The 16173-nt window shown below is 41.5% G+C and overlaps 1 protein-coding gene across 1 annotated transcript in view; it reads right to left on the bottom strand.

Annotated features, from left to right (window-relative positions):
• The window catches only part of IntS8 (integrator complex subunit 8), a 72715-nt gene that overhangs the window by 43723 nt on the left and 12819 nt on the right, over positions 1 to 16173 (bottom strand). Inside the window, exons 4-10 of the mRNA XM_080266487.1 lie at positions 15310 to 15522; positions 11325 to 11445; positions 9560 to 9670; positions 6041 to 6283; positions 5441 to 5563; positions 2305 to 2415; positions 1651 to 1882 (exon numbers count right to left, since the gene is read on the bottom strand). Coding sequence (XP_080122613.1) covers positions 1651 to 1882; positions 2305 to 2415; positions 5441 to 5563; positions 6041 to 6283; positions 9560 to 9670; positions 11325 to 11445; positions 15310 to 15522 — 1154 coding nt within the window. The remainder of the gene's footprint in view (positions 1 to 1650; positions 1883 to 2304; positions 2416 to 5440; positions 5564 to 6040; positions 6284 to 9559; positions 9671 to 11324; positions 11446 to 15309; positions 15523 to 16173) is intronic.

Here is a 16173-nt window from a genome sequence, read left to right as displayed (position 1 = left end):
CTTTCGCACCCTCAAGCACCTGGACAATCTCTCTCTCTTTCACCTCATCATTCGCTCCTCTTACATTCCATGTTCCGATAACCATGTCCTTTGTCTGGTCCTTGGTCGTCATAGTTTGGTCAGTCCTTGTCTGAGGCTTATTGTTTGTTTTTTTAGTTAGTTGTTTTCCGGGGAGGGGCACTAACCCTCCGCCAACCCTTTTAGTCGCCTTTTACGACAAGCAGGGATACTGGGGGAGTATTCTTTGCAGCTTATTTCCTGTAATTCCTTGGCAGAATATGACAAACTACCACTTTACATCCTTTCAACAGAGCTTCTTCATGACTAGGACTACATTCAAGTGTTAATCTCTTGACACACAGCTCAATATTGAAGATAAAATGAGGGCCATTTTATGCCAAGTTAAAGGAAGCACTCTATAATTATACGAGATCTGTTCAGAAAGTATCAAACCATTGGCTCTAAAAAAATAAATTGCTAACCTGTTGAGCTTGGACACTAGTCCCTCTAAAAGTAGGCCCATTCTGACTTGACTCACATAGTCCAGCATTCTTTCCACTGCCTCAAACATTTTTCAAAGCCAGTTTTCAGTATCTCCTGCAGATGCTTCATCGCATTTGTCATGATCTCTTCTCTTGTCTCAAATCGGGAACCCTTCAGCCAAGTTTTGAGATTGGGGAATAACCAAGAGTCGCATGGAGCCATGTTCGATAAGTAAGGAGCCTACCGGACCTATGGGATATTGTACTTGGCCAAAAATTCCTGAATCAGTTGAGAAGAATGGGCAGGGGCATTTTCATGGTGCAGCTTCCAACTTGCAGCTTTCCGAAGATCTGGGGCCTTCTTGCGAACTGCATCACAAAGATGATGGATACGTCAAGGTAGCAATGTCTGTTGACAGTCTGACCTTCTGGTGCATATTTGTGATGCACAACACCACAGTAGCAGAGAAAACTGTCAATAGCATTTCACCTCGCAGCGTAAACAGCAGGTTAGAAGTTTCACGATGACAATGCCTCTGCCCATTTTTCTCAATTGATTCAGGAATTTTTGGCCAAGTACAACATCCCACACCTCTGGCAGGCTCCCCAGTCACCAGACATGGCTCCGTGTGACTTTTGGTTATTCACCAATCTCAAAACTATGCTGAAGGGTTCCCGATTTGAGATGAGAAAAAAAAAAAATCATGACGAATGTGACAAAGCACTTGCCGGAAATACCGAAAACTGACTTTGAAAACTGTTTTAGGCAGTGGAAAGAATGCTAGGCTATGTGTGTCAAGTCAGAAGGGGCCTACTTTGAGGGGGATCAGTGTCCTAGCTCAACAGATTAGCTGTTTTATTTTTTTAGAGCATAAGGTCGGATACCGTCTGATCAGATCTTGTATATACATAGTCATACATGTTTTTTGTTGTTGCTGTGACTCTACACTTATCAAATATAAACCCAGTGGACTACAGGCAATTGACCACTTTAAATTAGCTTTCACAGAGATCTTTTATTGAGGTTACTTTGAAGGATTCTCTGTGTTGTAACAGAAGGTGCATAAGGTGTGTGCTGTGGTGTGAGTGGCTGCATTACAGTGGCATAGTGGATTGTTGGTAAGCTGTGTTTTATGCTAGTAATGAATCGAGGAACTGTCATGCTTACTAGTCATAGATGCATCAAGAGCTCTTTTAGTAGCAGAGGCTCTATGGTCCTCATACTGTGGCCACATGGCAAGCAGCTCCTTTCGTGAGAAAAGTGTGTTGAGGGGCGGACAGGCGGAGATGGCTGGCACCAATACTTCACTCAGGCCCCCAGCCAGGTTGATTGTCATAAGGAACATCCGAATTCGTTCCATGTGGGAGCTGTTGAACTTGGACAGTTTGGCTGCCAGAGCCTGCACGACAAAGAAATGCTATAAAATAGGCCATACTGAAGTGGGTTCACGGATACAGTCTGATATTAACAAAATTAAATTACAGTATATCATACAGATGTGGTTAACTTTAGAATGCTTAATTTCCAATACAGTAGTGTTTTCAGGAAAACAAAGAACTGTACTATGGGTTACATACTTGTGAACTGGTGGGCATACTTTAACACAGACAATACAGAGACACTTACACAGCAAAACGATTATTTAATTCCAGATTTCCTTTGTTGCTTACATGAGATGGTATGATGATGACAGTGATGATGATGACAACAATGACAATGACAATGACGATGATGATGACAACAATGACAATGACAATGACGATGATGATGACAATGATGACGACGATGACGATGATGATGATAGTGATGATGAGTACTAACCTGTATCAAGAACTGGACTCCAGGTCTGCCAGCCTGAGACAAAACAATGGGATAACTGCTGTTCCATAATTCCCCTTCCAAAACATTCCGTATTGTGTTCAGCGTCTGCACCTGTGAATAAACATAAATAAATGAATAAATACATATGTAAAACTCTATCATCTTGACCCTATTTCCCACCTAAGGATGGGGCAAGGTATTATTCAAAAAAAAAAAGAAAGTACAGTATGAAGCATGGGAGAGAGATAGTAGTATGATGAATATGGAAGATGTGCAGATTGGCCAGGGAGGAAGGTAGAGTCCTGGAGGACTGGAAGTCAAGTATAATTATTCCCCTGTATAAAGGAAAAGGGGAAAAAGAAATGAGTGGTAGTCATACAAGCATTTGTCTTCTTAGCGTAATAGGAAAGGTACATAATAAGATACTTATTGACAGAGTTAGGGAAATAACAGAGGAATTATTTGGAAAAGAACGGAGGTTTTAGGAAGGGAGGAGGCTGTGTAGATCAGATATTCATCCTTAGGTCTTTAGTGGAAAAGTTTCTAGAGAAGGGAAGGAACTTGTGTACGGACTTCACGGATTTGGAGAAAGCATATGACAGAGTGGACAGACAAGGTATATGGAAAATATTAAGTATGCATGGAGTATGGAAGTTGTTGAATGCCATGAGGAGTAGGTATGAGGGCACTAGGGCTGCAGTGGATGTGGACAGTGAACTGAGTGAATTTTTCTATTTGAATGTTGGACTGAAACAGGGATGTGTCATGTCTCCATGGTTCTTTAATCTGTATATGAATGGTGTTATAAAAGAGGTACAAGTACAGCAGCAGATGCTGGAGTGGTCCTAATGAGAGAGGGAAGAGTTTGGAAACCTTCTACTGTATATTGTTGCTTGCAGGTGATACTGTGAAGACAAAGGAAAACTGAAAGGCTTAATGAATGAGCTTGGGATACGAAATGGAATCTAAAGAAGGACATAGGGAAGAGTAAAGTTATGGTCTTCAAGAGAAATGAAGTCACTGAATGTACTGTATGGTCGGATGATGAGGAAATGGAAAATGTAAGTGCATTTAAGTACTTGGGTGGTGTGATGGGGAAGGATGGAAGTTTGGAGGATGATGTGCTTGAAGGTGTAAAACAAGGATGAAAGGTTGCTGGCTCTTTGAAAGCAGTGATACGGAACAAAGAAGTGACATTGGATGTAAAAAAAAGTCGTTGCATGACAGTATTGTGATACCAACTCTAACGTATGGAAGTGAAGCTTGGACCTTGTTGGAAGAACAACAAGTCAAGAGTAAGAGCAGTGGAAACGAGTTATTTGAAAGGAGCAATTGGAGTTACATGAAGAGACAGACTGACAAATGAGGAAGTGAAGGAGCGTTGGGGCATAGATGTGGATGTGAATGAAAGCAACAAGAGAAATACTCTGAGGTGGTTTGGCCATGTGGAGAGGATGGAGAGCGAGAGATTAATGAGGAGAGCGTATGTGAGTGAGGTGGAGGGGGGGAGGGGGAGACCAAGGATGAGATGGAGGGATGGATTGGAGAGATATATGAGAGAGAAGGGTGTGAGCTGGGGGAAGGGCTGTGAAATGGCAGGGGACATGGCAACACGAAGTGATTTGTTTGTGGCCACCCCTTATGGGATTGAGGAGTCTGGCTATACATAGGTAAACAGAATAATGATCTGATGGAAATGTAGTGCAACCTTGAGTGAGAGACCCTGGGGGAGGGGGGGAGGTTAGGACTGCAAATGAACAGTTCAGAGGAAGAATAGAACTTGTATGTATTAGTGAAGTGATGACGAGGAGTAGACTGAGATGGTTTGGCCAAGAGGTGAGGATGGAGGATGACAACTGAGTGTGAAGGATGAGAGGTGTGAATGCTGAAGGTAGAGCTGCAAGAAGCAGACTGAAAAAAGATATAGGATGAGGTCATACTGTGTGATCCCAGGGACAGGGGACTGAAATGAAAGGCCGCTAGAGATGGGGCTGCATGAACAGTTACCCTTTAGGTGATCATGGTTGACTCATGCAATTGTAAGCATACTGATGCCTTTATGAAAGAAATGAAAAACTAAATAAATGCTGAGTGCCGATTATCATACTTGCTCCAATGCTCCTTTTATGAAGGCTTCACTATGCTTGTATGCATTGACCTTGGTCATCTAATGGCAGCTGTCCATGATGCTCAGTCTTTAGCTGGCTCCCTCTTTGGCCCCTCATCTTTAAGATTGTTTATCATGAGCACAATACAGGTAGTGTGACACTGGCAGTCACTCATTTCATTTTCTGTTTCATCATCATCATCATCATCAATATCCAGACCTCCTTTCCCACCCTAGGGTAGGGTGAGGAGTAGCAATGTCCAGACAGCCAAAATTTGCCCAATCCACTGGCCCATGCTTCCATTTGCTCACCATTCAAGCCCCTGGAATCCTGGCTCTATCTGATACGCCAAAAACATTCACCACGTTCTGTAGCTTCACATAAACATACCCGACAGAATCAATCCGGATGCTGTCACATTAAAAAGGGGTGCCAAATCCCTGATCATGCACGTCTTCTCACAACATTCATCCACCAAGCTTGATCTCTTGCCAGTCCCCTAGCCTCACCGACTTCCAAACCTCTCTTCCTCACACACTCATCCACCATATCCCTCCACCTTCTCCTTGGCCTACCTCACCTCCTCCCTTCTTCAAATTCACTCAGATATACCTTTTTCACCACTCTATTGTTATCCATTCTCTGCACATGACCACACCATCTCATGTACACTCTCTTCGACTCTGGTGTCCACAGACTTCCTCACTCCACATCTTTCATGAATCACATTACTTTGTATCCTATCCACTCTCTGTACTCAACATACATTCCTCAGCAGTCCCATCTCCACTGCTCTCAGTCTTGACTTTTCATTCTCATGCCACACCAAGTCTCACATCCATATGTTAAAGGTGGCACCAACAATCCTTCATGTAAGCCTTCTGCAGCTGCAACACTCAAGCCTCTGTTTCTTATCAAGGCCTTCACTGCACCAGCTACTTTCCTTCTGTGTGTGACTCAACATTTTCTATTTGCATAAAAAATACCAGCTCAGTGTAAAAGTTTGGTACATATCACACTGTACATACCTGAAGAAGAAACCCTTGAGAGGCCTTTTCAGGTCGGGCCTGCAAATCAAGTTCGAGATTCTTCCGCAGGTAGGAGGGAATTTCAAAGGCCACATTATCATCTGAAAGAACTTGTACCATGTCCTGGAAAAAAAAAATGTATTACTGACTATTTTATAGGCAAGCTACTCTTCTATGTAGGTAATAACTACATCAACGTGTATTACTCATGAAGTGCCAAACTAGTTTCCTGTAATATGACTTCAAACATTACCCAATGCATCACTTTTAGTATAATATATGTAACGATACTTTTACATCTTTGAAATCTACACGGTGGTAAATATATTGCACTCTATTTTTGTGTGCAGCAAGGTCAGCTCCGTCTGTTGTTGTAAGGACTGCCAACATTTAGTCTGCTTCATGAACTTACTAATCAGTCATGTAATCAGTGGATACAAGGATGGTGGCTCTATACAGAATGAAATGGGTTATGGGAAGTAGAAAATTATGCAGGACAGACATTGGCGATGCTAAATGAACCCTCACTGCAACACACAGGAATCTATTTGTAATGTATGAACTATCTTGCATTGCTACTGTATTTCTGGTGTAACAGACCTGATATCCATTGGCGAGTGAATGAAGAAATCTGTCGTAGAGGGAACGTTGATCCAGGGGGGTGGACCGGCCACAAAGTGAAGCACAACTGCTGTAGTAACCTTTTAATTTGGTTTCGTTAACATGGCAATACTCAGGTTGACTACCAAGTTCGGAGAGCAACTTGTGGGCCTCAGAGAAGTGTGAAAATGCATCTTCATACCTCTCCTGCAGGTAGTGGTATGCTCCTAGGTCATAGTGGATCTGCAGGATAAATGTTGGACTCTCATACTCTGACTTTTTCTGCAGCCACAATAAAAGTCAGTGGTGTTACGTTACCACACATGTTAAATAATTTATTAACAAATAAAGGAGCGTTGTGGTGTGGATGTGGATGTGATAGGAAGCGTTATGAGGAACACACTGAGGTGGTTTGGCCATGTGGAGAGGATGGAGGGCGAAAGACTGACGAAGAGAGTGTATGTGAGTGAGGTGGAGGGGGGAAGAGGGAGGGGGAGGCCAAGGATGAGATGGAGGGATGGGGTGGAGAGGTATATGAGAGAGGGGGGTGTGAGTTGGGAGCAGGGCAGTGAAATGGCGGGGGACAGGGCGACTTGGAGGCGATTTGTTTGTGGCCACCCCAAACGGGATTGAGGCGTCTGGCAATAGATAGATAGAGATAGATTAACAAATTCTCACATCCACACTATCTTGGGATGGTGGCCAACTGTGGAAAAAAATGAAAGACAGAGAGAGAGAGAGAGAGAGAGAGAGAGAATTAATGTAAGGTGAGGATACTAGGCAATTAGCGGGGAACTGGGCACATACAGGCAGACCCCGATATACGATACCCCAGATTAATGATGGGGGTAGAAATACCACCATACCCCGCCTAACAATGGCCAAACCCCAGTTTAACAATGGGTTTTGATTTTGTTTTACCAATTTTGATGATATTTTTGACTCAAATTTTGTGTTCATGTTGACTTATAAACTGTTTTTAGACTTAGATTAATGTGTTTTAGTCATAGGTGGGGTCAACATTGTCATCCTGGGATACAGTTTGCTAAGTCTGATTTTTTCCAGACTTATATTTGATGATTTTCTGATTTTGACTGCTCCTCTGAACTGTCTGCTTGCATTCCTCCACCTCTACGATGGGCGCGTAGCACCCGTCTGGCAGCAAACTCTCATCCCTTTTCTGTCCAACTCTCTAATGCAAGAGTTAACCGTTACTCCCAGTCTTTCATTTATGCAACAGGTCAGCTCTGGAACTGTCTCCCTCTGTCTGTATTTCCTGCTGCCTATGATCTCCAGTCTTTCAAATGCAGTGTGTCCAGGCATCTCAAAATGATCGGATCTTGAATTTGGCTCTCTATTGTATTTTGTTTTTCTCATGGAGGGAACTGTTACTGCGGGCTCATGGCCTTTGGTTCCTTCTTCCTCGCATTAAAAAAAAAAAAAAAAAAAAAAAATGAATTCTAAACTACTTTTAGGCTTAGTTTAGCTTGTTTCAAAGCTATTTGCGGGTTTAGGTTTGCTAGAAGCCTGTTTTTGGACCCATTTGGGTGGGAAGCCCAAGGCTCAAAAAAGTATCCCCATACTTTACATGTTAAAGGTACCCCGAGATACCTTGCCTTGCGATGAGTTTTTATTTAACCAATTGCATCATTAACCAGGGTAAGCCTGTACTTAAGTTATTTGCAAACTTTCCTATATAAAAACCTATAAATCTTTAATTTTCTGATCTTTTCTGGTGCTACGTGTATAGCTAAGTCCCCCAGCAATAACATACCTCAAAATCAACAATTAGAAATAGGAAAAAGTAGTCAACTAACCCATGCAAGCATACGAGTGACATTTCTGAGAATTTGCTGAATCCTCAACATTGGAAACACTAAGGGTAAGTTACCTAGGTTAGAAGTTAGCTAGAGAACTCTACTTAGGCTCAATTTATTGGACATTATCAAGGCCAGATGGGAAATAGTAACATGTTTCTACAGTTAAGCATTACCGAGTAATGGCATGGGTAACTCAAGGGGGGTAACTGGGGACTTTGGAGAGGGACAACCAGTCACATTAACTAATTATCATTATTTAGTTTCTAAATATGCCTCAAAGATGCTTTGTTATATGTTGTTATATTGCTAGGTCTCAGGGATGCACCAGGCTCTGAATCCATTGGCTCGTTTGCCCACAGAATTGCAGTGATGATGCATAACCACAATATCCTGAATAGCTGGAGTACACCTGTTTTTCCTGCCTACCATAATGTCTTCCAAACCTTGAAAAACCAACCTAACCTATTCTAGAAGCCATACACTTCAACTAGAAACATATCTAAGTTTGTTTAATTTGTTGTATCAAAAATTTCCATAACGTCAGTCTGCGGAAGAAACAGGTGTGCTCCTGGTACACAGGATTATGCCAATCTGAGGTCTTCTTTATGTACTGCCATGTTTAACATGGAATGCCTGAATGAGTTTATGTTTTTAGCAGCAGTCAACTGTAATCATCCAAGTCAAAGAAGTTGCATTTTCTATCAACATGTTCCGTGATGACCGGAAGCTTTTGTGGTACCGTACATTTTAGGCACCAAGTGTTAGAACTGTCTATTTTGGGTACTTAAATGTTAAAACAGTAATACCTGCCTAACTTTATGTTATTTGGTAAAAATCAACAGTAATGAGCACCTTCATACTGTAATAAAAAGGTCTGGGTGCCCGGTTGCCTCACTACATGGGGTAAATGGGCACCCACCTTGTTTTATTTCTAAGCAAGTTTTTTTTTTAAATCTTGAAGAATATGTCTGGTTCCAAAAGGTAGCCCTAAATGAGTCATTTAAAAACTTTTTCACTTTTTCCAAATTCCAGCAGATCTCTATAATATATTGATCAAAAAGAAGTAAAAACTGTGTCCCGTTGCCCCACCTTGTGGTATCTATTATGCGGAGACAGTGAACAGAATACTTTAGCAAGGAGATATATTAATACCAGCTATTCTCTTTACTTCATTACTGTACAATTATTTCTTGTGCAGTATAAGTCTCGACTCTGTCAGTACCAGAAAGGCTGTTCACATGGAGGAACTGACAGGACAGTATCATCATCATCATCATGATACTGTCATGTCAGTTCCTCCTTGTGATCAGCCTGTCTGGTACTGACAGAGTCGAGACTTATACTGCACAAGATATAGATGCACAGTAATGAAGTAAAGAGAATAGCTGGTATTAATATATTTAAATTCTCATTACATGTTGCCTTTTAAAATATTCTTCTTTATAATTAAGTTCACAGCAGATTACAAAAGTATTGCCTACTAAAGTTCCATCTACTAATTTCCCCCAATTTACAGTACTGGTTGTATGAAAAACACTGCAATATTTTGGAACGGAACACGTCTCCAATATATAATGAGGATCTACTACTAACTTAAATGGAATTTTTGATGTAAAAAATTACTTAAAAGATTTATATACAGTACTATACACCACTTGTAAATGGACAACCTAACAAATGAATTATGGCTGCTACTCACCTGACACTTAAACTGCTCATCGGCCACCAGTGTGCAGCGGTGCCAGGCATGGCTCACAGCGGTACTTTGGTGGCTGTGGCAAGTGAATGTGGCCATCACTGGTGCACGTACCTGAAATGAGAGACACTTGCATGTTATCTGGACTCCAACAGGGTACTCTTTCCACTCTGACTTGGTCTAAAATTATCCTCTCTTTATCTTTAATGCAGAGTTATAACAACAGACTAACACAAATATTTTTTTTTTGTCTAACTGACATTATATAACCTGTAAAAGTATGATCTGGAACAAGCTGAGGTGAATAAATTAAAATGTGCATTCTGATAACTTACAATATGAAGACCTGATACTCCATTACCTCAGCATTAACGAGACTGCTTGATGGCATGATCGATCATCCAGCAATGAAGTCATTGTAATTCTACTTTCAACAGCCTATATACAGTATACTACAAGATATTCCAGCCAAAGTACAAAGCAGTAAAAAGAAATAATTGCTAATGAGTGGGCCAAGGAATGGTTGCTGATTGGGATACTGTAAATGAAGGAAAGAACAAGAGCCAGGCATGTTCCGGAGTGTCACTAATTCCTTGACTCCGATTAGGAATTTTTAAATTTTCTTGTTACCTCCAAACAATCTGGTTGATCTGGAGAAACCTGCATCATAACAGGGTTAGAAAAATGTCCACATTTCCATTCACAACCCAACTTCTCTCCCTTAGCTGAATAAAATTGTATGAGGATGGCAAGACTAAAATTAAATATACAGTCGACCCTACACATTTGTAGGGGATATGTTACAAACTTGCTTGTGAATGTCGAATATACACAAATAACTGGGGTGATCCCTTCCCCCACTGGTCCCTGCAGTTGCATATGTACTTGTTCTTAACCCTTTGCAGTGCCCCAAACTATCATCAGACAATATCATCAATAAACATAATCTTGTGATATCAATTAGCAATCAGACACAGATTATGAATGACTTGCAGATCAACAATAATCATATAATAAGTAATATATAAAGGGTGCTTTACACTTACAAATACCTGTACTGTTGATGTATTAGAGATGTGGAAGTCTGATACAGAAATACAGTATATGAAGCACATTTTCAGTGACGTATCTGGTGTTTTCATTTCTCTGTCAGTGTGGACCAGTAAATTCAGCCCACTACACTCTTGGCTCAATTTACTAGTTTGAATATTTTCAGTACAGTATAACTTGCCTTCTGAAGTTAATATTTACTCTTTTTAAGAAAACATACTATGTGTGGGTTTGCCACTGTGATAATTATGGACTAAAGCATCTTGAAATGCTTGCTTACAGTACAGTGCTGGATAATGGGTAAAGTTAAATATCATCTCATAGAGGTGGGCCAAACATAACAAAAATTTGATCAAACTGACATGGCTGAACTCAGTAAGGGAAGACTCACTGTAAACAAATGTTGGAGCAATTGCCCTCACCAAACAATGATACACTATGCAGTTGTTTTTGTGCACAAAACTTTGCAAACCAGCTCTACTACTACTCCTGTAAGGCACAAGGTTCTTGAACTTCCTTATTTTGGTGACGTTTTCACATATTTTCCAAGCCTTTTTGAAGCACTATCAAATGCTTTCTGGATGTTTTGTGGCAATTATCATCAGATGCCAGGTGCTGCAAATAACTTCACAGCATCTACTGTAAATAACTGAACCCACAAATATTTAGGATTGACTGAACATCACTGCCCTGTATGGGCTGAACATTCTCCACTGACCTGACCAGCTCCCAGCAACTGCTCCAGAATCCTCACAGAGACATCAGCACCTCGTTCCAGGACCCCTAGGATGCCTTCCTGCACCTCTCGCGATTCTTGTGTTGGGTCCTGCTGGCCAGGACTAGAAACCAAGGAACAATGCTGTGATAAAATAGCTCTCTATGATGCCATTGTAATAGCTTGCATGAAAAATGGGAAAATTTGGTTGCCCTCTTCAATTTGATGATGCACATAGACAGTAATCCCTCCAATATCCGATGTAATAGAGCCAAGGGCATGTCCGGATAGTGATCCTGTCCAGATATTGGGCCCCAGCCTCCTGGACTTGTACTTATGGACCCTACCTCAGAAAAACACCTATACAACTCCCTCTGGACATGCATTGCACCTATTTAAGACCCAAATCACACCAATTAGGGACATAAAAGACTGAAATAAATGCAAAAGAACCATAAAATGAGGTTTTAGAGGCTATACAATATTAAACATTCTGGGTACTTACAAGTCCCTGGCTCCTGGACTAGTTTGAACAACCAGTTTGCAGTCCACAGTTAATCCTTTGCACTCTAAATTCTAATTTCTTAACACTGCACAACACTGTAAATTCCTGTGTGTTCTAGTGGCGAGGTATTGCAGTTTATTCACAAAAAACGAGCACCTGTGGCTTGCATTGCTATAAGCATCTGCTCTCGATCGGAGTTAGTCTGTGACTGTTCATGATGGCAGGGTAACAGAGTTGCCAGATCGCAATGGCCACATTACCAAACTCCTCAACTTTCATTACCAAATTTAACTTTTCATTACCAAATTCGTAAAGCTAGCATTTATTTTTCACTAATTATATATACAAGTGGAAATACATGTAATCACTCTTCTTATAATTAACAGCATGTTGATTATTATCACGCTATATAGGCTACCAAATTAATCAGAGAGAGCAAACAATCCACCATCTCCATCCTGTGTATCCTCATACATGTGAAAAATCCGTTTGGTATTGTATTATTCTGATTCATTACCAAACAAATTTTTCATTACCAAATTGGCCCACATTTGGTAATGAAAAATACCAAATGGCAACCCTGACAGGGGAGGGGGGAGGAAGGAAGGGGTGAAGGGACCATGGTGTAACAGCTGTTTGGCGCCACGTGGCATTTTCAAATTACGGGTGGGAAAAAAGTCGGATTTTTTTCAATTTTTTTGTGGTTTTTGGCCCATTTTGGGAATAATGGATCCCGGGACGAAAATGTCCGGTTATTGGAGATGTCCGGAAAATGGGCGTCCGGATATTACAGGGATTACTGTATATGTTATTTTTGTGGTAGGTGGGGGCGCTCACTATCCACTCACTCGATGTAGTGCTGCTCTCGGGTGTCTGCCCTTTCCTGTCCTCCATCCTTCTTTCCTTCCATCCTTTCCTGTCTTTCTTTCCCTCAGTCTTTCCTCGTCCTTCTGCCTACGGGTGACTTTACACTCTCTCTTCCGTCTTTCTTCCTTCATTCTTTCCTCTTCCTTCTGTCTGTGGGTGACTCTACACTGAGTGACAAGCCAAATGGTTTCCTGTACACCAGGAAACCATTTACTACACTGGGAGGTAACAATATAACCAAATTTTGGTGCCTGGTGGTTTAGTGGGTAATTACTGCACTCCAGTCGGATTGAGCCGGTGAAGGTTTATATCCAAGGGATGGTTGGGGTTTATTGCTCAAGTAATGCCACCCACGGATGAGTGAGGCTGGTCACTCTCATCTTAAATGTCAGGACCAACTGCCTAGCCCCGGGCTCCTATGCTCCTCATGGGGCAATGTAGGATTGGATGTTGGATGGATGGATTAATTCTTGCAAACATCAGAGGGTTTTATTCAGCTTCCAAGAGACTCTGATATAGTCTTCATTAATCTCTTCTGAACCAGAGGTCATTCCCAAGGTCTATCTATCTATCTATCTATAGCCCGACGCCCTAATCACGCAAAGGGTGACCGCAGACAAAACGCCTCCAAGCCGCTCTGTCACCCACCATTTGACTACCCTCCCCCCAGCTCACCCCCCCTCCCTCATATACCTCTCAACTCCATCCCTCCACCTCATTCTCAGTCTACCTCTCCCTCTCCCTCCCTCCACCTCACCTACATACACTGTCTTAGTCAGTCTTTCATTCTCCATTCTTTTCACATGTCCAAACCACCTCAGTGTATTTCTCCTAATCTTCTCAACCACATCCACATCCACCCCACAATGTTCCTGCACTTCATTCGTCAACCTGTCCCTCCACGTCACTCCACATGCTTCTTTCAAGTAACTCATTTCCACTGCTCTCACTCTTGACTTGTTACCCTCTTGCAAGGTCCATGCCTTGCTTCCATACATCAGAGTAAGGATCACAATACTATCATGCAGTGACTTCTTAACTTCCATACTCACCTCCCTATTTCTCATCATTGCTTTCAGTGTACCAACAACCTTCCTACCATGCTGTACCCTTTCACGCACTTCATCCCCCAAAGTTCCATCCTTACTCATCACACTACCCAAGTACTTGAATGCACTCACATTCTCCATATCCTCACCATCCAACCTCACTGCACACTCTGTGACTTCATTCCTCTCAAACACCATAACTTTACTTTTGTTTACATAACTTTCAGCTTCCTCCTCCTACACACTGTCCCAAATTCAATCACCAAACCTTGCAACTCCCATTCATCTTCACTCAACAATACTGTATCATCAGCAAATAGCAACACCGGAATCTTCCAAATCTCACCCTCATTCATTAGAGCCACTCCCACATCCACTGCCCTACCTTGCACCTCCTTTACAACCCCCATCCATGTATATCTTAAACAGCCATGGAGACATCACACAACCCTGTTTCAGTCCCACATTAAGATCAAAGAACTCACTCAGCTCACCATCCACTCGCACCGTAGCCCTAGCTCCCTCGTACATACTCTTCACAGCACTCAACAATTTCCCCTCCACTCCATATATTCTTAATACCTTCCAGATACCTTGCCTATCTATTCTGTCATAAGCTTTCCCCAAGTCCATGAAGGCAACATACACTTTCCTTCCCTTCTCTAGATACTTCTCCACTAAACATCTTAGAACAAATATCTGATCTACACACTCTTTTCCCTTCCTAAATCCCCCTTGTTCTTCTCCAACTAGCTCCTCTGTCATATGCCTAACCCTATCAATGAGTATTCTACCATATATTTTACCAGTCACACCAAGAAGGCAAATACCCCTATGGTTACCACATACTTCTCTCTCCCCTTTTCCTTTGTATAAAGGAACAATTATACCTGATTTCCAGTCCTCTGGAACCCTTCCCTCTTCCCTAGCCAATCTACACAACTTCCATATCCACTCCACATCAATCTCACCCCAAGGTACTTATAATAATTTCTTCATTAGCAAGAATTAAAGAAAAGAAAATTGGGGTGAAGAGTTAAAAGAGGTTGTATTATCTGTATTTTTATCTAGGACTGGTCTAGCTTCAATGTCTGTGCTTCTGGGGCATTTAAAAGAACTAAATCAACTACTAACCTGAATGTATCATGGCAGGCACCAAAAAGCAAAAAGTAAAACAGCCTGGGATAAAATTTTGTCTTACAATTTTCCAACCCTTGAACAGGATGTTTAAAATGTGTTTGGGAAGTGGGATAAACAAATTCTTTTGAAAGATTTCAATTGCTTGCCAAATTTAATAACAGGAATTTCTGGAAACTAGAGTTTTACGGTTGTATTACTAAACGTGAGTGTGTGACAATGTGCAAAAGTCCTACATATCTGATGGTCACTTACATAACACCTCTAACTGTTACATGAGATCAGCTTGCAACCCACACTGCAGAGTGAGTCAGCAATGATACAGCAAGGTTAGACATATTTCAGAAATATACTCTCAAAACTAGGGGCCTGTCCTTAGATTTGCAACATAATGGCACCACAAACTTCAGCAAATCATGACAACCCATACATGGGAACATTGGAGACCTTGAGGGGCCGTGCCGGGAGCTTAGCCTGGACAAGAGATCTGAGGGCATAGCGATGATACAAAGCCACACTGAAGAGTTGGTGGGGCAGCAGAGGACCAGTGTCTAGTGTGGCATGCAGGGCTGGGCTGCTCCCTTCCTCCAAAGTCTCTTGCAGTAGCCCTACCAGAAGGGCATCTTGCATGTGCAGTGGCAGCCTGCAAATACATTAATACATTATTGTACATATATTTATGTGTTGGACTTTGGACATACAGTACTTGTAACACTCCATTTCCTGAGGCCCGGCAGTCTTCCTACGTGCTATACACCTTCCTGTGTCACCACTTCATGCCTGATACCCATTGTTTATCATGAATACATGCTGTCTCATGCAGGTCTGATGCGATGGCAACAGTAGGGGTGTATTTATGACATACCAAGATCTGCGAGTCATGTGGAAAATCACTTACATCTGTTTTGACAAAATTCAAATAAACAAACTGATCCCTGCCCCAGTCTGGGATCAAACCCACATTCTTTACTGCACCAAACCACTTTTCTAATACAGTTGTGATCCAGTACAGTATGACACTTTAATAAAGTTCTTAAAATTTCTATTAAATGTAAATAACTAACAAATATACATCTACAATTACTTAAAATCATAACTCGCTCTCATATGCACTAAAATTACTCTTCATTTTTCACTATACATTCACCTGTGCTTATCAGTGACAGAGAGATTTCAAAACACAATAAAATAAACCAAAACACAATAATGAAACTGAGGGCTTATGGAAAAAAAGAGCAATGTAACAGCAAGACAAGTGCAGTAAATTATTCCTATCCTGAAAAATAACAACAAT

The sequence above is a fragment of the Coenobita brevimanus genome, chromosome 20 (genome assembly GCF_032717465.1).
Source record: "Coenobita brevimanus isolate Jiangsu-jjx chromosome 20, ASM3271746v2, whole genome shotgun sequence".
Lineage (NCBI taxonomy): Eukaryota > Metazoa > Arthropoda > Malacostraca > Decapoda > Coenobitidae > Coenobita > Coenobita brevimanus.
The sequence above is the reverse complement of the archived record's forward strand: the minus strand, read 5'-3'. Positions and strand labels throughout refer to the sequence as shown.